General features: G+C 45.2%; 2 protein-coding genes across 15 annotated transcripts; both read left to right on the top strand.

The window, feature by feature from the left end:
- The first annotated feature begins 1,955 nt into the window (after window positions 1-1,955).
- On the top strand, window positions 1,956-8,713 carry LOC117858545 (uncharacterized). The gene is made up of 3 exons (XM_034741626.2): window positions 1,956-2,473; window positions 7,800-8,168; window positions 8,247-8,713. Exons 1-3 carry the CDS (start codon window positions 2,240-2,242, stop codon window positions 8,496-8,498), a joined length of 855 nt encoding a protein of 284 aa, XP_034597517.2. The 5' UTR covers window positions 1,956-2,239; the 3' UTR covers window positions 8,499-8,713.
- Window positions 8,714-9,144: 431 nt separating this feature from the next.
- On the top strand, window positions 9,145-20,488 carry LOC117857850 (casein kinase 1-like protein 3). Of its 14 annotated transcripts, none has more exons than XR_011898210.1 (18): window positions 9,158-9,470; window positions 9,590-9,630; window positions 10,341-10,410; window positions 10,497-10,645; window positions 10,893-10,988; window positions 11,076-11,146; window positions 11,257-11,318; window positions 11,399-11,462; window positions 12,008-12,092; window positions 12,172-12,298; window positions 12,390-12,454; window positions 12,958-13,012; window positions 13,718-13,857; window positions 14,262-14,456; window positions 14,541-14,711; window positions 14,960-15,037; window positions 15,132-15,229; window positions 15,701-15,962. XR_011898210.1 is itself a non-coding variant. In XM_034740737.2 (16 exons), the coding sequence occupies exons 3-15, from the start codon at window positions 10,025-10,027 to the stop codon at window positions 14,451-14,453; spliced, it is 1,194 nt and encodes a 397-aa protein (XP_034596628.1). In that variant the 5' UTR covers window positions 9,406-9,470; window positions 9,590-9,630; window positions 9,990-10,024; the 3' UTR covers window positions 14,454-14,456; window positions 14,541-14,865. The 14 variants fall into 14 exon arrangements, 8 of the variants coding, with proteins under 8 accessions (XP_034596629.1, XP_072149827.1, XP_034596628.1 ...); XR_011898205.1 differs by having other exon boundaries at window positions 14,951-15,037; XR_011898209.1 differs by having other exon boundaries at window positions 14,945-15,037.
- Window positions 20,489-22,337: the final 1,849 nt, after the last annotated feature.

Below are 22,337 nucleotides of genomic sequence, written 5' to 3'. Positions count from 1 at the left end.
CACTACGTTCTGTTACCTCCTTTGGATCAGTCATCTTTACCCAGAAAAAAAGAACATTCCTTGAGAACCTGGTTAATGCGGCTGGTTTTCTTATTCTTGTACTTACCATCCACTCCTTTGAGTCACTGGTGCTAATTACAAGGACTAAACTTTAGCTCACCCATTAGTTACGCTTTTGCTTCAACCTGCTCGCATCGGGCAGGCCCTTTGCCTTAGGGCCGTCATAGGCCTGGCCCATAGCTCCGCTTTGGTCCCCGTGTTGATCCTCGGGCCGCTTGGTCCCCGTGTTGATCCTCGGGCTGGCGCTGTGGCCTGTTTGCCTCGATGTTTGAGCAGCACGCCCATGCCTGACGGGTCAGTGAGCTGTTGCCTCGCTGGATGGGTTTTGATCATTCATGTTTATCTGTAGAGAAGTAAATGGGAAAACACCACCTAATGAGGGGGTGACCTCTATATATATGGCCAATATAGCTTGGAGTACAAGAAATACATCAAGTGTAAAGGAAAGGATAAATACATCCTAATATACACTTATACTTCCTAATACCCGCCCGCAGTCAAAGCGGGAGGATCACGGACGCACAGACTGGATCTAAACTCGGTAAACAAATGAGTTGGCAGGCCCTTCGTCATGATATCCGTGAACTAGTGAGGAGACAGCACATAGAGGACCCCGAACCTCACCTAAGGCCACCTTCTCACGAACAAAGTGAATATCAATCTCGATGTGCTTCGTGCGCTGATGATGCACCAGGTTGGCTGTCATGTAGACAGCACTCATGTTGTCACAGTAGACAACAGTGGCCGAAGCAAGCGGGACATGAAGCTCCTGAAAAAGTTGACGCAGCCAGCAACATTCTGCCACAGCATGAGCCACAGCCTGGTACTCCGCCTCAGTACTAGAACGAGACACCGTGGTCTGGCGCTTGGAGGACCAAGACACCAGATTGTCGCCAAGGTAGATGCAGAAGCTGGAGGTGGAGCGTCTGGAGTCTGGGCAGCTAGCCCAATCGGCATCGAAGTAGGCAGTCAGAGACTGAACAGGGCCGGTGCCGATGTGAAGCCCGGAGGAGAGTGTACCCTTCACATAGCGCAGGATGCACTTGATCAGGGTCATGTGGGTCTCATGCAGGTCATGCATGAAGAGGCACACCTACTGAACCGCATACGCCAGGTCAGGTCGAGTCAGAGTAAGGTACTGAAGAGCCCCAGCAAGACTCCGATACTCAGAGCCGTCCTAGATCTTGGCGTCGTCGTGTGCCGAAAGCTTGGCATGAGTGTCAACAAGAGTTGTTGTAGAGTGACACTCAGCCATGCTAGCACGCTAAAGTAGATCTAGGGCATATTGTCGCTGAGACAGGAACAGGCCCTAAAAAGAACGCGTGACGAAGATGCTAAGGAAGTGGTGGAGGTCGCCAAGATCCATCATGGCGAACTCAGAGTGAAGCTGCCCCATGATGTGCCGAAGAAGAGTCGAGGATGAGGTGGTGAGGACGATGTCGTTGACGTAGAGCAGCAGGTAGGCGATGCTCGGCCCCTCTTTGTATACAAAGAGGGAGGTGTCGGAGGTGGAGGTGACGAAGTTGAGCTGGCGAAGGAAGGAGGTGAACCGCTGGTATCACGTCCTCGGGGCCTGCTTCAGTCCATACAAGGACTTCTGCAGGAGATAGACGTGATCGGGGGCAGCGGGGTCGACGAAGTCGGGAGGCTGCTGGCAGTAGACAGTATCCGCGAGGTGTCCGTGAAGAAACACATTCTTCACGTCCAGCTGGTGGATCGGCCAGGTGCGAGAAGTGGTGATGATCCGTATTGTCGCCGGTTTGACGACCGAACTGAAGGTCTCATCGTAGTCGATACCGTGACGCTGGGAGAAGCCACGAACCACCCAGCACGTCTTGTGCCGGGCGAGGGAATCATCGGCATGGAACTTATGCTGGAAGATCCACTTGCCTGACACGATATTGGCACCGGGCGGCCGCGAGACGAGCGCTAGGTGTCGTTGTCAACAAGGGTCTGGAACTCATCGACCATGGCGGCACGCCAGTTGGCGTCAGCCAGAGCACTGCAATAGTTCGCCAGAATCGGAGAGGGCGGAGAAGAAGTCGAGACTCTCATCGTGTGTGTGTATACATATACATATATACATACAAGCACCACCGGTCGCTATCTGCCATTCATCAGCAGATTATTAGCATAATAATATTTAACATCGAACGCTCGCGGTGGCCTTGGCTGGTTGATGGGCAGCAGCTTCGCCGCCGGCGAGATGTGCATGGACAGCGGCCGAAGGCGCGGGGGGAAGAAGGCGGCGGCGAACCACCACAAGGCCAACAAGCAGCCGCAGCGAGGCCTGGGCGTCGCGCAGCTCGAGAAGATCCGCCTCCACAACCAGATGATGGCCGCCTACCGCCACCACCAGGATTCCAGCCCCAGGGCGCAGCAGGCGCCGTTCGCCGCTGCTCCGGCCCTCCTCGTTCCAGCAGCCAGCATACCTCACGATACGCACCTGGAAATGCATTTCTCCTCTCAAGTTCTTATATATGCCTGATCAGCCATTTAATTTGCAGAACTGCTTCGAGGAGACGGAGCGGGGCATCGTTGCCGTGCACTACTACGACGGCCATCTGCCACACCGCCGCCGTCGCTGTTCGCGCACGACGTCAGGGATTCCTCCGGCCACAGGCTGGGCCAGCTAGCCGCAGCACCAGCAGCACTACTGGATCTGCAGCCCGAGCGAGGGGTCCAGGTCCGGCGGCAGCGCGGAGGAGCTCGACTTGGACATGAAAAGTGAACCCACAAATGAAATTTGTACGTTATGTAGATCGAGCAAAGCAAACCGAGCAATGGTTGGAGCTCCCAAGCAACAAGGCCGCCAGCCCGCCAGAAGAAGCCTCGTCGATCGATGCCAACAAGATTCGCTGTAAGCGTCTTCATCCGCAGATCGAAGCCGAAAAGGCGTTGTTTTTGGGCCAAGTACACCACATTCGTTTTTGGGCGTTGTAAGGGTGCAGCCCAGTCAATCCAAACACTGGGAAAGAAAAACTTAAAGAACTCGATCTGTAAGCAAACCACGACTGGCACAAAAATGTGCAAAGAAAAAGAAAGGCAAGATTCCATCTGTGAGCAAACCTGGCCCTGGAGACGAACAACAGATGGAGATGCAACCTTTGTTTACGCATGTATTCACTGCTTGGCGTGAGAACATTTCACCCCACGAGACACCTACGCACCAACATTTTCGCAAACCCCGTACCACAGGGCACATTTTGGTTGGCCACATGGAACCCGACCCGTATAAACAAATTGAAACTTGCCAAACTTTTGGATTCCACGTCAGATACCTTTCCCATATCACGAGAAACCAACACAACTGCATATCATACGATAAGGTCCGAAATATCTAACTATAGAATCTTCTCTCCTCCTTATCTAATTCTCTACCATGTAAAATATCTTGTTCTAGAGAATTCCACAACTCACCATGTATTATGGTAACAATGGCTCATGCAAACACTCTAATCTTCTATAACCCTCTTACCTTACCATGATCTTATCTTATGCATGGCAAAGTTAGTCTCTTGTGATTTCTACAATCTTCTAGAATGTTTCCAGTATGCATTGCATATTTCAATAACTTGTACTATTTTATTTAGTTATTCCTTCTATATATGGGTGAAGAACACGGTGCAACATCCTACTGAAACACTAGTTTTTTTTCTATCTTATTTATGATGTAATCTTTTGGACGATTCTTTCACTAACAGGTGGTAGTTCTCAGGACTGATCAAAAAATATTAACACATAGAAGGAACATCTTGAGAATTGTTATTATAAGCAGGTCTTTCAAATCAATACTTGGAGAGTCAAATGCAAGAAATTTTGAGTGTATTTTGCATCTATGTATCAAGTATTAGCAAACAGATAAGAGCTAATACATCTTTCCTATTTTGAACCAAACTAGAAAGAACTAGGAGGTATTGAGAAAAGAAAAGAAATATGCACCCTAATTTTAGTATAATTTTAAACTGGCTTCGCTTGCAACCAGCAGCACATTATGCGAAATACAACTAAGAACATGTTAAACCAAATACAAGAGAAATTATAAATTCATATCACCATTGGCGTAGTTCCAATCATAGCGCACTTACTAATTGATGCTGGTGTGTTGCGGTGCCCTTACGCCCCACAAATTTTGTGGAAAATAGATGCATAAGACCAGTGCAATATTAGCAAATTTGATCTTCGCTACTATCTAAAAAATAGCACTATTAATCAGAACTGAATCTCTTCCTTTCATATATCAACTCATTCAAATAAATATGATACATGCTACTACAACATCTTCATCCTAACCTTTTTTTTTGAAAAAAACATCAGAGTGTCAAATTCACCTATTTTTAATCACAATAATAATATCGCATGCTAGAACTTTTGACATACCTAATGGTGTCACATTTATTGTATTAGTTAGGCCATCTTCTCCACTCAACTTAGCAAAGAAAAGTTGTTTCTCCTTTTCACCACCAGAACTTTTACCATAGAAGTTGACCATCAAATTTTTTACTACAACTCTCATTGAAGGCGCATTGCTATCCATGTATTCCAGTCAAATAAGAATGAAAATAGATTTATTAATACTTACATTTGCTCTATTCCAATGGTTTACGACTTGAGACGCACAAATCATTGTCTGGCTGTTCTTTCAACTGTATGCATTGATCGCTTCCACTGCTCCTTGTTCACGCAGTCATTTACCATAAAGTGACTCAAATAGTACACCTGTGAGAAACAAAGCAAAGAAGTAAGAACTATCAAAATGAATGATATCATAGATAGATTCAATGTGCTTTTTTTATCATACCCTTGGAGAAAGTCTAAATTTACTCCACCCACGCTACCTTCTAATTTAAAATCTACGGTTGAAATTTGTCCGAGCTGTTAGCAACTAGAAACAGTAGCAGTACTAGAAATAGTAGCAGTATGCAAGTGGTTTGCATCACCTGAGAAAGTGGAACTAGCGTCCTCCTACTCACGCTCCCACGCGTGAAAGAAGAAGCTAGAGATATCACTGGAAGGCAATACCGGCTGATAGTCATCACACTTGACAATGACAGGGTTGGAACCTAAGATTTTATTTTTCATGAAAACCCAATCAACTTGTGTAGATATCCATCCAATCAGGCCAATTAGATTTTTTCCTGCCTTCAACTCGGCCCAGTTAAAAGATATCCTCCTATGCAAAGAGGCTCGACTATCTTTTAAAAAAAAGTGGCTTGAAAACCCAATCAACTTGTGTAGATGTCCGTCCAATCAGGCTAATCAGATTTTTTTTCCATACCTTCAACTCACCCCAATTAAAAGATGTCCTCCTATGCAAAAAGGCTCGACTATCTTTTTTAAAAAAAGTGGCTTGACTATGCTAAAAAAGTTACAAAAGGCTAGACAATACTGTGGAAAATGTGGAAAGTTTCAACAGTGATTCGTGAATCCATGCATCTCTCAACATTTCAGTGAATTGTTTAGTTTGAGAATCCAACCCAGCTAATTTCACCCAGTGCTGGAAGCGATTAACAAGTGCTTATCATAGCGGTTAGCATGACTTGTTGCCTATAGATCGATCACATGTGCCCTAGTTATACATGACCAAACGGGCTGGGCCTAATGGGCGGCACGATTTGGCCTGGCACTAGCACGGCCCGGTATGCCGAGCCAGGCTTGGGCTGCTACCGAGGCACGCAGGCCGGCACGGGCACAGCCCAATTGGCACGCTATATCTTCCCGCACCCATTAAAAACAGCCCTGTGTGTGATTGTGTGAACATGTTATATTATATGTATATCAATATATGACATACATGTATATGTATATCACTATGTCTATGTGAAAGCCATCAAAATTCTGAATGTGTGGACATGTTATATGTATTATTTATACATCACTTGCAATCGGTTTGGAGGGGTCTTTTTTGTTGGCGGGCCGATGGGTGGCCCAGCCCACCTAGCTCGTCAGGCTGATGGGTCGGCATGGACCATATAATTACTACAAGGGCCGGACCTAGGCCTATGAGATGGAATGGCGGGCAGCTCAGCCCAGCCCACCACTGTTCTCGGGCCAGTACAGCCCGTGCTAGGTTGGGTCGGGCTGCCCGTTTGGCCATGTATAGCCCCAGCCCCATAAAGATAACATGCGCCTTGTTTATCTGCCTTTTGTTCTCCTACTGCTAACTCATCAAGAAGTAATGCCATCATGTTATAGGCTGCACGAGATTCTAGACATAGCATGGCCCTCGCGTTTGTGCCGTGCCAATATGTTTCAAAATTATCATGTCATGCCATACTTTAGGCTATGCCAAAAGATCGAGCTTCGAGCAGCCCGAAAATGGCACAGAAAGTCCTAGCCTATCGCTTATAGTCAGCCACAGATCGGAGTAGCTGTGCATGTATCTTGTTGTCACGATGGTATATATTATATCTAGATACGTAGTAAAAAGTTATGTACCTTAAAAAGCTAAAACGGATAGTAATTTGGGACAGAGGGAGTATTCAACCATACCAAGTTATATGTGTCCCTCTTATGCAAAAGCTCGGCAATGCATACTCTAAGCCTGAAGAAACATAAAGTTTGAACAGATGAATTGATAAAAGATGTAGATGCCGCAATCTTTGAAATGGATCTACGTACCATGTCTCCCAAGATGATTCTGCAATCCATCTCTCAACTACATTCCGGTTGAGCGGCAACCCCACTCCTAGAAAAGATCACATCTGAAACCCGCACAGTACCCGTTGGGAAAAAAAATCAGCAAAATCTGCTGTGATCTGCGCAAATCATGCGCTCTAATTACCGCGATGATCACCCCGGATCGGTCACACACACACCGGCAACTTGCAACAGGGAGGATCGGATCGGAGTAAGGAATAATTTAGGCGCGTGAAATCCAATGCAGTTTGAACTCCGTACCGGTCGAAAACTAGCCTGCTAGCTAGCTCGATCTCCAGAACGAGGCAGCTTCTCCAAGGCTAGCTGTGGTGGATTCGACGACGATGATCGAGACGCTTGCGATGGCTGCAAAGGTATTAGGGTCAAACTGAAACCAAGAAGAAGCTAGGCCACGCCGCGCGCGTATCTGCAAGTCATTAACGTACATATCTCTGCTTGTAAACAAACAATATCCCAAGGATCTTGATACGATTCCTAGCTAGCTACCTCCTGCCTGCTCCCCGTTTTGTTTATGGCATGGCCACCACCTCCGATCCCCCTGCTTGCTACGTCAAGTAGACGACTTGGGCATTTGTTTAATGCAAATATAATGGACCCATGATCCTTGATGCCATGCTCTCTGATCACCGTGCAAATTGCGAGGCGCGCGACATGCGTGGAGGCCTTTGTTTTTGTTTTTGTTTAGGAGTAGAGGCCGCACGGGATGCGTGGCCCCTTATCCTATTCGTCTGCTCCCTTCCAACTTGCAGGCGTCCCGTCCTTGCTCGTCGGAGCTGTCAGGGACCGGCCGGCCTCCATAGGTCGCTGCCGTGTGGGCTCAGAGCCTCAGGCTAGCCACGCCATCAGTCGGGGTAGCTGGCTAACCACGGTGATCACCAGCTGATTGGCCATTTTTAAAGGACATGATGGCACCACAAGTCATCATCTAGTACCAGTTGCCAGGAGAGGGAGAGTAGAGCGATCGGATCCTTCTTGGAAGCTGGGTGAGAGCAGCTGGAGGAAGGTGGCACGGCATGCATAGAGAACAGAATCGGGAACCAGATCGCGCTCAATCTTTCCCCGGATCCCATGACAGCTAGCAACGCCAGCGCGAGATTATAAGCACCACCACCAGTCGCTATCTGCCATTCAGATTATTAACATACCATCACACACGCGCGCGCGGCGGCCTTGGCTGGTTGATGGGCAGCAGCTTCGCCGGCGGCGAGATGTGCATGGACAGCGGCCGAAGGCGCGGGGGCAAGAAGGCGGCGGCGGACCACCAAAAGGCCAACAAGCAGCCGCAGCGCGGCCTGGGCGTCGCGCAGCTCGAGAAGATCCGCCTCCACAACCAGATGATGGCCGCATACCGCCACCACCAGGACGCAGGCACCAGACAAGTGCCGTTCGCCGCCGCCCCGGTGGCTGGCGCCTCCTCCTCCTTCCAGCAGCCAGCGGCATACCTCACGGTACGCACCTGGAAACGCCTTAGCGCCGCCGCATGCATTTCTCCTCTCAAGTTCTTAACTTCTTATGCCTGATCTCAGCCATTTAATTTGCAGAACTGCTTCGAGGAGACGGAGCGGGGCATCGTGGCCGTGCACTACTACGACGGCCATCTGCCACCGTACGGCTCGAGCCCGCCGCCGCCGTCGCTGTTCGCGCACGACGTCAGGGATTCCTCCGGCCACAGGCTGGGGCAGCCGCAGCACCAGCAGCACTACTGGATCTGCAGCCCGAGCGAGGGGTCCAGGTCCGGCGGCAGCGGGGAGGAGCTCGACTTGGAGCTGAGATTGTAGCTAGCCTAATTAACTACAGTAGTTGCTGATTTTGTTCTTGGCTTGGGGTTGGACCTCCTACTGTCTACTACTAGGCTAATCGATGCGCATGGGCGAAGCATCATGCATGAGCTAGCACTGTGGGAAAAATTAAATTAGCTAGCTAGCTTTTTATTTTTCCTATCTGCAATTAATGTAAAGAGATTTAATGTGACAGCATTTTGATTTGGCACACACGAATATAATGCGTTTGGGGCTGGGAATATGCATCTTGACGATGACTAGCTTTGTTCACCATCTTGATTACAAAAGCTCATCAGTACGAATTTGCAACTTTACATTAAAAAAAAAAGCGAAGAAGAACTTGTTTGGGCCAGGCTGAATTCACGTTTGGAGTTCGCAAGAAGGCCCATTTGTGTAAGTTTTCAAAGCACACCACCGAGTCTCACTCTCTAGCCCATGTCCACATCGTCCAGCCCAAGTCCAAAAGCAGGCAGGCACACCGACACGCGACACGACACGGGCGAAGCGCACGCCGCACTGCCGCAGCTGACGCCGAATCCTCCTCACCCGCTCCCCCCGCGGGCCCCACCCGCCCGAACTGCCACCTCACCTCCATCAGCTGCGAGGGCGGCGAGGCGGCCACGCGTTAGCTTTGTCTATTCCTCGCTTGAATTCAGACTGGACTCGACTCCCACCACCCCACCCCGCGGCGCGGCTGCCAACCCGAACCCCACCCGCTGCCGCCGCGACGTCGCCGCCAAGCAACCGGAGACGCGGGAGCCCCACGCCGCCCTCCACTCCACCCCACCCACGGGCGGCCTCCTCCTCCTCTTCTACATCCCCTACGACGCATACGCAGGCGTCCAAACAATAGCCCGCGGCGGAAAGCGATTCGCCTCACCGGAAGCGCGCGCATGGACCGCATCGTCGGCGGCAAGTTCAAGCTCGGCCGGAAGATCGGCTGCGGATCCTTCGGCGAGATCTACCTCGGTGAGCGGCCGCTCCCAATTCCCAATTCCTTTGGTTCCCTTTGGTTTACTGTTGTGCCTGACTGACCGCGCCGATGTTGTTGCTCCTGCTGTCGTCTTTGCCCCTCTGTTATGTTTCAGCCACGCACATCGACACCTACGAGATCGTCGCCGTGAAAATTGTGAGTTGCCTTGGATTCTCCTCTTCCTACTCATCTTCTCTTCTCTTCCTTTGCCTCCCGTGATTCAGTGGGTTGCTTTGATTCGTTACGTGCGTGTTGGCCTGTTGAGCTGGGTGTGACAGTGTGAGGATGAAATTTGACGGATGGCTGGGTTGCTCTGTTCAAATGTGCCATGATGTTCCTAGTTGTTTCCATGAACAGAGGATTATTCTCAAAAAAAAAAATCCAAGCCCTGATTTAATTTCAAAAGTCCATTCACCTCTCTTTATGTTTTTTTTTGTTTAGTTCTGCTGTGATGATAGTATTTGACTAGTTTTCAACTTGCTGGTGGTTGATGGCCATGATTACGCTTTTCGTAGGCATACCGTAGCTGCTCGCTCCTTCCAGGAATGCTATGATTAGGACAGCATGGGTGAGAGCCGCAATTGCAGTTAGTACTTGCGTGTTAAGTAAAACCTCTCCAGCAGCCTGCTTCCTAGTCTTTTTACTTTAAGCCTTAATTAATTCTTTCTTTGTTCATACTCCCTCCATTCCAAATTACAGGTCGTTTTGACTTTTCCAGATGCATATATATTATTATGGGTATATCTAAGTGCATAACAAAGTCTATGAATCTAATAAAGCCAAAACGACCTATAATTTAGGACGGAGGGAGTATAATATAATTGGACGCACCGGAGAAACTGACATTCGCAATCACCTCCCTACAGGAGAGCAGCAAGACGAAGCATCCCCAGTTATTTTACGAGGCAAAGCTCTACAACACTCTCCAAGGAGGAAGTGCGCCCTGCTGTTTCACACTTGCAATTGTTTTCTTACATAGACAAGCCATCATGACCTTACCGGGGAAAGCTTCTCCAATCCAGGTGGCATTGCAAACGTCAAGTGGTGTGGTGTAGACGGGGAAGAAAATGTTCTCGTCATTGACCTGCTGGGGCCGAGTTTGGAGGACCTGTTTGTCTACTGCGGCAGGAAATTCACACTCAAGACTGTCCTAATGTTGGCTGATCAGATGGTAATTATAATATCTGTGCTGCCTTTTCATTTCCTTACGGCATCCTGTGCATGATATGTAGACCTTGGAAAATTTTTTAGTAATGCTTGGAAATCTGACTTCGTGAAACTGTTTTCAATAATATGTCTGACAGACTTTCAAACCTTGCTTTCATTTCATTGTTGATCATTTACATTGTTCACTAGTTCCACAAATAACCTCTCTGTATTAACTGTATTAACGTTTTGATAAATAATCATCATGGCAGATTACAAGAATCGAGTTCATGCATTCCAAAGGGTACTTACACAGAGATATAAAACCTGACAACTTTCTGATGGGTCTTGGTCGGAAAGCAAATCAGGTACCTGGCTGTGATGGCATTCAAGTTTCCTATTAGGATGGCAATCCACTGAACTGGCTTACCTACAACTCCACTTGTGATTATCAGGTATACATAATTGATTTTGGGCTTGCCAAAAGATACCGGGATTCTACTACGAATCGCCATATTCCTTACAGGTGCGATTATATTTCTAAGATGGCATTTTACTATATTCCTGACAATGATTTAGGCATTTAGCTAATCTTGTACATCTGTGAGCTTTGCTTACCAACCTGCTTTTCTGTAGAGAAAATAAGAACTTGACTGGCACAGCACGCTATGCAAGTTGCAACACCCACCTTGGGATTGGTAGGTTATAACCCCCTGAATACCTGTGAAATCACCATCTGAATTCGATTTTGACCATTATTGTTGGATTTCATTGGCAGAACAAAGCCGCAGGGATGATTTGGAATCTCTTGGTTATGTCCTTCTGTATTTTCTCCGTGGAAGGTAAGTTTATGTTTTATGCTGTGTGATAGCACATACTGTGATGTTGCTTGTGGTGAAGTCTGTTAGAGACAGTGTGGTGCAATATCTGACAAATGTTACCAGGAAATGCCATTAGCTTGCTCTGACGAATAGCAACTTTGGCAACTTAATTGCATAAAACTGCATACCACTTTCAATAAAAATAGGTTAGTACTAACAGTTGGCAATTATTTGAGAAGGGTTGTCGACTTGTCGTGTAGCAAGGTTATCTTCTAAGAACTACCCTTTACATTTGAGAGTTACATATTCTAATCTCAGGCACTTGACCAATTTTTTTATTTTGCGCAACATATATATGCAAATGCACATATTACACTGAAGTTTTACTCTCAAGGTTACCAAACTGTTGACCTATGTGACACTGAGGTAATAGAGCTTGATGTCCACCTTCGTTTATGTTAGGTCCAAAATCAGAGCTGTCATACTTTTCAAGTCTCAACATTTTTTACTTCAATTCATGATAAGTTGCTAACTCTAACTACTCTGTTATATATTGCTGGGTGAAGCCTCCCGTGGCAGGGACTAAAAGCTGCAACAAAGACACAGAAGTATGACAAGATATGTGAGAAAAAGATATCAACTCCTATCGAGGTTATCTCATGAACATATTAGACCATTTTATCTGTGTGCATATGTCTGTTTATTACTGATCAAGAAAACCCATGGTCAGGTCTTATGCAAATCCTGTCCAGTCGAATTTGCATCTTACTTCCATTACTGCCATTCATTGACATTTGATCAGCGACCAGACTATGCATTTGTGAAGCGACTTTTTCGTGACTTGTTTACCCGCGAAGGTATTCCCTGATTAAGTAATACATGCATGATGTCTCTAATTTTGTTATTCTCCTATTGTTCTAAAACCAACATTTTACTCATTTTTAATAGGTTATGAGTTTGATTATGTCTTCGACTGGACAGTTTTGAAATACAAACAAGGGCAAAAACAAAAGGTATGCCTGATTTCTTTCTTTGTGCCCTTTTCCTTTGGGGTGATGGGGCTGATGGTATGGTATCTATTGTTTGTACCTCTATAAGGTTGCAACTTCAGGCATGTGCTTGTGCTGTTCGGTTCTAGAGTTACTCCATTTGTTTGACTCTGCTAGTTGTTATATAACTTCGGGAATTGAATGCATTCTGCAAAATCCTAAAAGAATCCCTGAACCATCTTCTCGAAGTAATAAAGCTCCAGTTATCTCTTGTTACAGTTGCATCGTATATATGCATGTGGTGATGTTTCGTAAAGAGCAAGACTGTTGCTGGGCGAAATATGGAATTCACTTTTCATGCCCGCGTATCTACAACTCGGCTTTCTAAAACATGGAAATTTAGCCAATTATGGTCTGTTTTAGGAAGGATTTCACAGAACCTTTGGCAGTTCGTGATAGTTATTAATTTGGGCGATGGTGCAAGTGCAACTCTGATGGCTACTTAACAAATTGCCTTCTATTTGCAGCAAAGCCCTGGGGCACCAGCTCGACCAATTCAAGCAGATGTACAGAAACAAGCAGGTAATAGGGCCTATGCACTTTTTGATACTCAGCTACATATGGGTACATGTGTGATTATCATTTCATGGTGTGGTTGGTGTCTTGGTGATTATGAAGATCAATAAAATATCTTACATAAACTTGCCTGTCATTTTATTTATTGTTTCTGTATTTCTTAGGACTGAGATGAACCAAATCTTGTGGTTCGGTTACTGTCTCGGTTGGTCATGTTATTATTGCTGTATCCAATAGGACTGAGAGATGATTGATGAGATCAACCAAATTTTCATGTCTGTTTACTGTTTCGATCTGCTATAGGATTCAGACTTGATTGGTTAGATGAACTAGAATGTTGTCTTGTATTTTCTATTTTTTTTATTTTTGCAATGTGTTATAGAATAGGTAGATGATTGATGGGATAGACCATATGTCTTGATATAAATCTATAATTTATTATCATTTCATCGCAGTGTAGATTGTGCTTATCAGCTGATATATAGTTGGACAAGAGGCACTTTTCGCTTCTATTAAAAAAAAAGCCATGGTTTCATCCACCAAATATGGTATAAGTATAACATTTATGTTAAGCGTCGGGATCCAACTTCTACTTCTTGTTACTTTTAAATCTGGTTGTAGTACATCAGATTAGAACATTAGAAATCATCCCTCGTGTTTGCCAAAGTTTGGATATAGGTTGATATGCATTGGCGGCTTTATGGTTAACAGGTGTAAATGGTGTTTTTCATCATAATGAAGCTCGGGAGCATGTAGAGACAAGCCATCCAGCAGATCAAGCTGTACAGTCTCAAGGCAAACAGGCAACCAATAAAGATCGGAATTCCAGCATGCAGCGTACATTGAACCTTGTAAGTTCTACAGATCAGTTTAGCATGTCTAATTTTCCTGTGACCAATAAGGCGCATTTACTTTCCCAAGGTCCAATTCTTTTGAGGTATATTTTTGATTTCCTATACTAGTATTGGATAGGAACAAAAAGTTTGAATCTGATTCTTCTTTTCTTGTTGGACTTCCTGTTCAGTTTTTTGTGCTGACTTAGCAACATTAGAGTGCAATTTGAGTTTGTCGCACCTGAATTAGTGCCTTTATCATATATAGAAAAATGACACTGTTTTGTGATAACTCAGTTTGAGGAAGGTGACTTTGCCCTACTTGAAGAATGCTTGTTTCATGCTAATGATTGTTTCCTCCTATATTACTTTGGTTCCTTGAGCAGTTGTATGATATTTAATAAGATAGTTGACCATTTCAGAGACAAGATGTGGCTGCTGGAAAAGCACAGCTGACGTCTGTCCCGCTTCTTAGTTCCCCGTGGAAAAATGATGGTGATTCAAGACAAAATGGAAAATTTGATGCCGTTCACCACAATCAGGGTTTTGTAAAAATAACTGGCTCATCTAACAGCTGGATTCCTACATTCCAGCACAATGCCCCAACAAACTGACAGGTAAATCTGTAAGATTAGTCTAATGATTGTTTTTGCTCTTGTTCTTACTTCTAGCGTCCTTAATGAATTCCTGTTCCTATATAGATCATGTTTGGTGGAGGAAAGAGGAGATACAAAGAGTTAGAGAAGGCCCCTGTTCCTTTGAGGTGGTTCAGAGTCAAGTGTCGCACAGTCAATGTAGACTCTTGTTTAATCTGTGTTAGTGAGGTGGCTACTGATGCATTTGATGATGATGCTGCCTGCTAATTATGGAAGGTTTGCTCGCTGTTGTGATGAATGCTTGGGCAGTTCGTCGGACTGCTGCTTAAACATTTCGTTGTAGGAGTCCTGGATGCCTTGTAAATTGGTTACATGTTAATAGATGTATGGTTTGAGCATATTGCAAATAATTATGATCTGGATTTCTGCACTTTCTGCTGTCAATTAAATTACACATGTTACAACACGATTGTTTATTGAAGTTAGCTTTGTCATCTGAAATGTTTTAGCATTAGGTACTGCAGAGGCTCAACTGAACAGGGGTAGAGTATGCCATTCTTAAGTTGACTTTGTCGACATTGGTATTTCCGTATCTTTAGCAGGTGATGCACAATTGGTGAAACTTTTATCTTCACAAATTTTACTCTACAAATGAAGTGCTATGTTGCTTATGGATGTGTTTCATATTTATTGCAGCGTGATGCTGGCAAGCCTTGGAAAGCAGCTGAATATCTTCTGATGTCATCATTTCATTGCGGAATCGTTCAAGTTGCCAATTTTTTCTTAAAAAAAAGGTATGAATGGTTTAGTAAGTAAAGTCATGGAAGGTGGTATAGTTTCTTATCAGTCTTGCTCTGGCAATGTTTCTGACATTACCTTCTAATGAAGGCTTTAGATAAACTTGACTTTTGTTAAAGCGTCTACTTTGATGGAATATATTTTTATCAGAACCAATAACTAATGGTTGATCTTTTGAGGGTCTTCCTGTTAGTTTGTTTGTCCTTCTCTTTCACATAAATATCTTGTAGCAGAGTAGCTAAAATATTGGGTACGTTCAGCAACCTGTGTGGCCAAATATTGCTATAATCATAACAGAACCTACTACCATTCTTTCTTCTATGTTGCTATTATCTTTTTTCATTTCATAAGCTTTGGTGATCCTTTCCTACTCTATTTGACTCATGTTCCAACAAACTCTATATTTACATAAGTTTGCTTGCAGAAAACTTGACTGTTGATAGATGACGAATTTTCTGGTGCTACAGGTTTCCATGTCACCGTTACACTGGCCAAATCCAGCCATCGGAGCTGTCATGACATTGTTGCTTGCCTGGTTGTGTTAGTGTAGTTTTGTATCATCCATCCCGACAATCCTAGGTATGGAGTAATGTTCCTTTCTAGTGCTATGTAACATACTGAGGTGATGTGTGTTCCATATAATTGTCAGTGTATATTGGTGATTGATATTGATTGCAAAGTTGTAAACGAATTCATGCATGCAAGGAAAGTAAATTTTAAAAAACCTCATCTGCCTTGCAGCCAGCACTGTGTGCATTTGAACATGGGCTGCATCAATGAACCTTTGAATTGTTGATTGCTTATTATGTACTCCTAACAAGGTCCAGTCATTTTGTATGCCCACTCTTCGTTTGTTTGCACACTACTGCCTGATTGGTTCATTTGATGACTCGATCTGAGCCTTACAGTCGCCTCAGACTTGTTGCTGCCTCAAATGAGGAGATGCTCGACAGGGGGCCTGGGGCAGTGAAGCTGTGGTTTTCATCCAAGTAAATGATGCCAAGTCTAACGATTTTTTTCATGTAAATTAAGTCGTGGAAATCTGGGAGACGCCAGGAGGTATGTAATCTCCCAAAATTTCGAACTCTGCTCCTCACTCACTTTACTGAATGGGCAGTGCTCCTGCTGTATTATTCATTCATAATAAAGATAAGACCCTAGAAATTTAAGCTACCCAATCCTTTGCTGACAATGTTGGTGCAAGGTTATCATTTGAATTTCGTAGCACTGTGTATGTATACTGTTCCGCCATTTCCTTTTACTACCTGTTATCTTTCTCGTATGTTATGCTGTTTGTACAATAAGCTGCATCCGTCTATGCATTTCCTTTCCTGGATTAAAAAATGCATCTTTGTTTTAACTTTCCCATGCTAACTAGTGTCATGTATGTACTTAAGACATCGATAAGGTTGCTTTGGTTGGGCACTGGGAGTTGGTGCCCCCAAAATTTAGGGTCTTGTCGAGCGAACGAACAGCTGCTTCCACTACCACGAAAGAGTCTTATCATCACATTGTAGCAGCACCTTTTATCTTTTCCGTGCACGAACGGCGATGATGAGACGCTTGCTTTCTCAAGCGTGTAGTATTTCTTTTGGCATGCTGGAGTGGAAAAAGGAAGGAAAGCAAAACAAAGCTTGTCAATTGCTAGGGGTTATATTTTTCTAGGGAAAGCCAACAAAAAAATTACTAACTGGAAACAAGTTTTTGCCTTATGCCTCTTGATCTTGATGTCACTAAGCACTTAGGACAAGCTCGATGTATATCTGCATCATGATGTTGCTCACTAAGAAATACAGGAAAGATGGGATGCTGAAGATCAAAGATAAATAAACCTTGTAGCATAATGTGTGGGATCATGAGCAGGTGGGTGGTGGACTAGCGTCGGCCAATTACTCAATTTGCTTGCTATTCGGGGAGCTTTAGCCCGAGAAAAAACATGTACGGGCAAATGAAGCAATTATGAAAAAGACAAGATAGCGCTCCTTGGTGCAGCTCTTTATGTTTTTCTTCTTTTGAAATGGTACCAGAAGATACCAGTCCAATGTACCTGCAAAATTGAAAGAAAAAACTGATAGTTATTTTATTTCAACCAGGAGGAGAACAATTCTTCTTGCACAGGATTGATTCCCAGATTCGTGTCTCCAAATGCCTAATGGGCCCCTTGACGCGAGGAGCTAGCAAGAATTCTTGGCACGAGCTGCAGGAAACACGGATTGCAGGGCGCATCATTCCCTCCAACATGAAAAGGAGGAAGCCCTGAATCATTCTCTTTCCGTAAGCACCCAATCATACGGACCATTAAAGCAGACAAAGAAGAGATAAGCAAGCCCCATCAGCATATTTCATGAAAATACGAAAGCAAGTCGCTTTGATCACCAGGATGCTAATGACAAGGCATATTCCCTTGTTTGTTTCATGTGATTCAATTTCGTCACTAGTTGATGCCAAACACTTTTGTCTCAAGTACTTGTAAATGCCATCAGGCATGCGCTTAGCTCGATGTCATGGGCACAAGTACTGCACTTTATTTTGTTGCTGACCAATGATTCAGATCACGCGCACGTAACCACATCATCACCCAGTATATACTAGCAGTGTGCAATTATCTCGCATCTAATGATCACGCCCTGCCTGAAAATTGAAGACCAACAGATGCAGATCCATGTTTCTCTTCCTCTGCTCTGTTCCTTGTTGAGCATGGTGTTCAGTTCATGGGTTCAGTAACTTCAGTCTTTCGGATGCCAACACTGCAAATGCTTGCAGAATCAAACTGGGGTTGCTGTGCTTCTGTCAGAGAGGCTTCACCTCTGTACTGTATCAACTATCAAATGCTGCACGATCATATTGCCTTGCTAGATTGAACACCATACTCCATACTCCAGGCACCATAGGCGTGGCACACAAAGATGCTGGCCACTACGCCGTTTTACTTTGAAAAGCAAAATTTGAGCTCTTTTCATGGGAGGCCTTGGGAATGAAAGGCATTGCATTTGATTAGACTTGTGTGGAGCAAATGGATCGACATTATTGTTTCTTGATGAAAGAGATAAGTAGCAGGCAATTAGGCATTAGCTGCAGAAAGCCAGGATGTAACTGTAGAAGAATATAGAATTAGCTCGCCCTTGCTAGATGCGCGATAAGTTAATGATGCTGCCTACCAAGCTTGTCTCTTCCTAGCTTCCATATATAGGACAAACCTGACAGCAACTTCCTCCGTGGTGCTCTGCAACTGCTTCCTCTGACAAGAGAAGAGTCCATGTCACTGAGCCCCATCCTAGCATCAAATAAAAACCTTTGGATTCTCTCTCAGTCTACAAGATCCCTCCCTGACATCCTGTTAAGCGTGTGTACGTGCGTACATTATGGCACTCCTCTCCTCTGTAACTGCATGCTCATTAGTGCAACTTTCTTGCTTCACTGGTTGCTAATGTAAAGCTAGCTGTAACCATCAGACTGACTTTTACCCACTGATCACTACATGCAAATTTCAGTTGTTTAAATAAGCAATTCAGCGCCAACCTTTGATTCTCGTCAGGCAATGGAGCAATGCACCGAGCACAATGCGCCGCTTCCCAGGCTCGAGGGCATCGAGGAAGAAGGCAGCCCGGCCGGCAAGTGGGCTCCGACGTCGGTCCGGCAACCAGAGACCCCGACGGAGACGATGGAGTTCTTAGCAAGGTCCTGGAGCCTGTCAGCAGCGGAGATCTCCAAGGCCCTCAAGGTGCTCAGCTGCGGCAAGGCCGCCTCCGATTCTCCTGCTGTTGTTGCTACGACGGAGAAGAGGCCATCAACGCTGCTTGATAGTAATGATCACCGCCAGCAGGTAATAAAAAGATCAAATGATGGGCAAGAATACATGGTACATGAACCTGATCGATCGCTTGGCTGCCTGCTGCAGGGAGCAGACGCCGCCATGGCGGTGGCGCAGGCAGGTGAAGCCGGCAGCGCGATGAGCCCGCCCGTCTCTCCCAGGGCCAACCTGGACGTCAAGCTTCTTCGCGCCGCGGGGAGGGGGAAAACGGTGGGCGCGTGGATCAAGGAGCAGCGGGAGAAGAAGCGCGCCGAGGCCCGGTCCCGCAACGCGCAGGCGTACGCGGCGACGTCCGTGGCCGGGGTCGCCGCGGCGGTCGCGGCGCTGGTGGCCGGCGCGGTCTTCTCGGCGCCTCCGCCGCCGGAGCAGCGGCCCAAGAGCGGGGGCGCGAGCAGCGCCACCAAGACCGCGGCGGCCGTGGCGTCCGCGGCCGCGCTGGTGGCGTCGCACTGCGTGGAGATGGCGCAGGGGATCGGCGCCAGCCACGACCAGATCCTGGCCGCCATCCACTCGGCCGTGAACGCGCAGACCAGCGGCGACGTCATGGCGCTTACCGCCGGCGCGGCGACGGGTACGCACCGCACGACAACCCGGAGAAACTGAACTTGACCATTAAGCGAGACATGAGACATGGCCATGGATGGTTGCAGCTTTGCGCGGGGCTGCGATGCTGAGGGCGAGGCTTCACAAGGAGATTCAGGCGACGGCCTTGCCCGGTGACGGCAGGGAGCCGGAGAGGGACATATCGCCGTTGGTCTTCGTGTCCAGGGGCGGCGAGCTTCTCAAACGCACCAGGCAGGGCATCCTCCACTGGAAGCTCGTCACCGTGTACATAAACTCCAGCTTCCAGGTAGTACAAACAGAGGTTCAGTATTAGCACAAATTAAAAAGATGGATCAATGGGTGCTTATGTCGACCAAACATGACCTGAAAATTCTTTGCAGGTGGTTCTCAAGATGCAGAGTGCACATATGGCCGGCACCTTCATCAAAACAAAAAAGTGTAAGATTCAAAACTTCTAGTAGTTTCATCTGTTGCTCTGAAACTTGATGCTATACATCCCCAACTCACTCACCATCAGGTCTGTTTATTTGCATTCCAGGTGTGATCCTCGATGTCTGTTCTGAGATACCGGCATGGGCTGGCAGGGAGCTCGAGGATGGAAGCCATAAGAGAGGATACTTTGGGATCAGGACGGTTGAAAGGGTGATCGAGTTCGAGTGCAGGAGCAGGTATGATCAGCATAAGTGGGTTCAGGGCATCACGGAGATGCTGGTCCGCCGGGATAGCATGAACAGTGCCTTGTAAAATGACGATCGAGCATTTGTGAGATGCGTGAAACATTTGTCTTGTATATTTGGCTTCTAATTGCTGAAATGGGAACTTCAATTTAGGTTGTGAAAACCAAGCAATCACGACTTAAACGGAGAAAATCTTTCGATTCCACATGGAATTCACAACCTTGCATGCAGAAAGATCCAATTTTCAACTCAAATTTTCTCAACTACGTATGGTGCCGGTCATCCGGTACATTAGATCACACGGAAAGAAGCTCTGTATCGCCTCTCCTGGCAGAGGCAGCCGCAGCGACTAACGCGGCCTCAGAACAGAGACCGATGGCTGCCCGGCCGCGTGAGCTCAAGTGTGTGGCTTCGATGCCACCGCGGCTTGCTGCAGAAGCATAGCAGAGGAGTAGAGCTCTCGTTGCAGGGAGCGAGCGGAATCTGCGGCGGACGGTAGCGGAGGCGGAGCGGTCCAGGGGCGCGGCGGTTATAGGTCGCCACAGTCGTTTGTCACCGTGTCCTCCTTGGATTAGTGGCCTAATAATTAGCCGGATGAGGATGCTATTGGCTGGACTCTTTCGGCTTCTGCAAAATCTGCATGCATGCAAGGAAGACGGAATTGATGATATCATCCTCCGAGCATTCAAATTCTTCAAATTCTGAATTAAAAAAAGTTATAAATCTTAATTAAACTAATTATTCAAATTAAATTTTGATTGCATCATTAAATTTTTTATAACAAGACCCTACTTGACAATGTTTCGAGAATATTTTTAAAAAATATTTGTTAGATACGAATCAATTAGTTATGAGTACTGCAAATAAATGCTTGAACACCATGAACAAATAACTATTTTTTGCGAATAAAAAATTAAACATAACGAAAAAAAAGTATAATGAGAACAAAAAGATTGAGCATCACGAACATTTGATTAAAAACCTGTTGTACACATGCAACAATGCTCATGGGGAGAGAATTACTTGCATGTGATTGATGATGCCATCCCACATGCAAGAAACTATAGATCTCAAACGAAACATTCAAATTAAATTCCGATTGCAACATAGGGTTTTTGAAAATAAAAACTTTCAAAACAAGAACCCAGAACGAATTTTATTTATCATTATTTTTTAATTATATTTAAAAAAAATTGAGATATGTACATCTAAACAAATTATACGAATTCAAGGAACAAAATATATGTACGCATCACACAAATTGTATATACTCAAAGAACAAAAATGTCAACACCCGGAACAAATTATACGAACTCACGGAACAAATATATGTACGCATCAAACAAATTGTATATATTCAAAGAACAAAAATGTCAACACCCGGAACAAATTATACGAACTCACGGAACAAAACATCAAACATATTATAGGTACTCACGGAACAAAAGATCCATATACCTCAAACAAATTGTAGAACCCACGGAACAAGTATTTATACACCTAGAACAAAATCTATGAACTCACCGAATAGAAAATTATACACTTGGAATAAATAATACTAACATATAACATTATTTTCATCCATTAAAATAGAAAAATAATATAAGAAACATGCATGAAAAAAGAACTAAAAAGAAAAAAGAAAATGAAACTATAAGATACCAAATGAAACAAAAGATAAAGAAATAATATACAAATAAATAGAAAAAAGGCACCACAAGAAAACAAAGGAGAAGAAAAGAAAATGAAATTATAGTTCGACATTGAAATTCTCTTCTAAATAATTTCATCACGGGAAACATGTATTTATTAATATAAATACAAAGATTGATCGTAGTACTAGCTTTTGAGACCGCTTGGAGGTGGTACCCGGTATTCCACCAAAGATGACGTTGATAGTCTTGGATGGGGTCTGGAACTTGCTCTCACCGTCTTCGCCTTCGTCTACCTTGGTTTTTCCCTTATCATTGGTACTCGAGGGTTCTGGCAACTCCTTCATTACTCTGCACAGGCTGTAGCAGTCTATCGCAGTGTGTTTGTGATAAGGGTGCC

The sequence above is a fragment of the Setaria viridis genome, chromosome 5 (genome assembly GCF_005286985.2).
Source record: "Setaria viridis chromosome 5, Setaria_viridis_v4.0, whole genome shotgun sequence".
Lineage (NCBI taxonomy): Eukaryota > Viridiplantae > Streptophyta > Magnoliopsida > Poales > Poaceae > Setaria > Setaria viridis.
The sequence above is the reverse complement of the archived record's forward strand: the minus strand, read 5'-3'. Positions and strand labels throughout refer to the sequence as shown.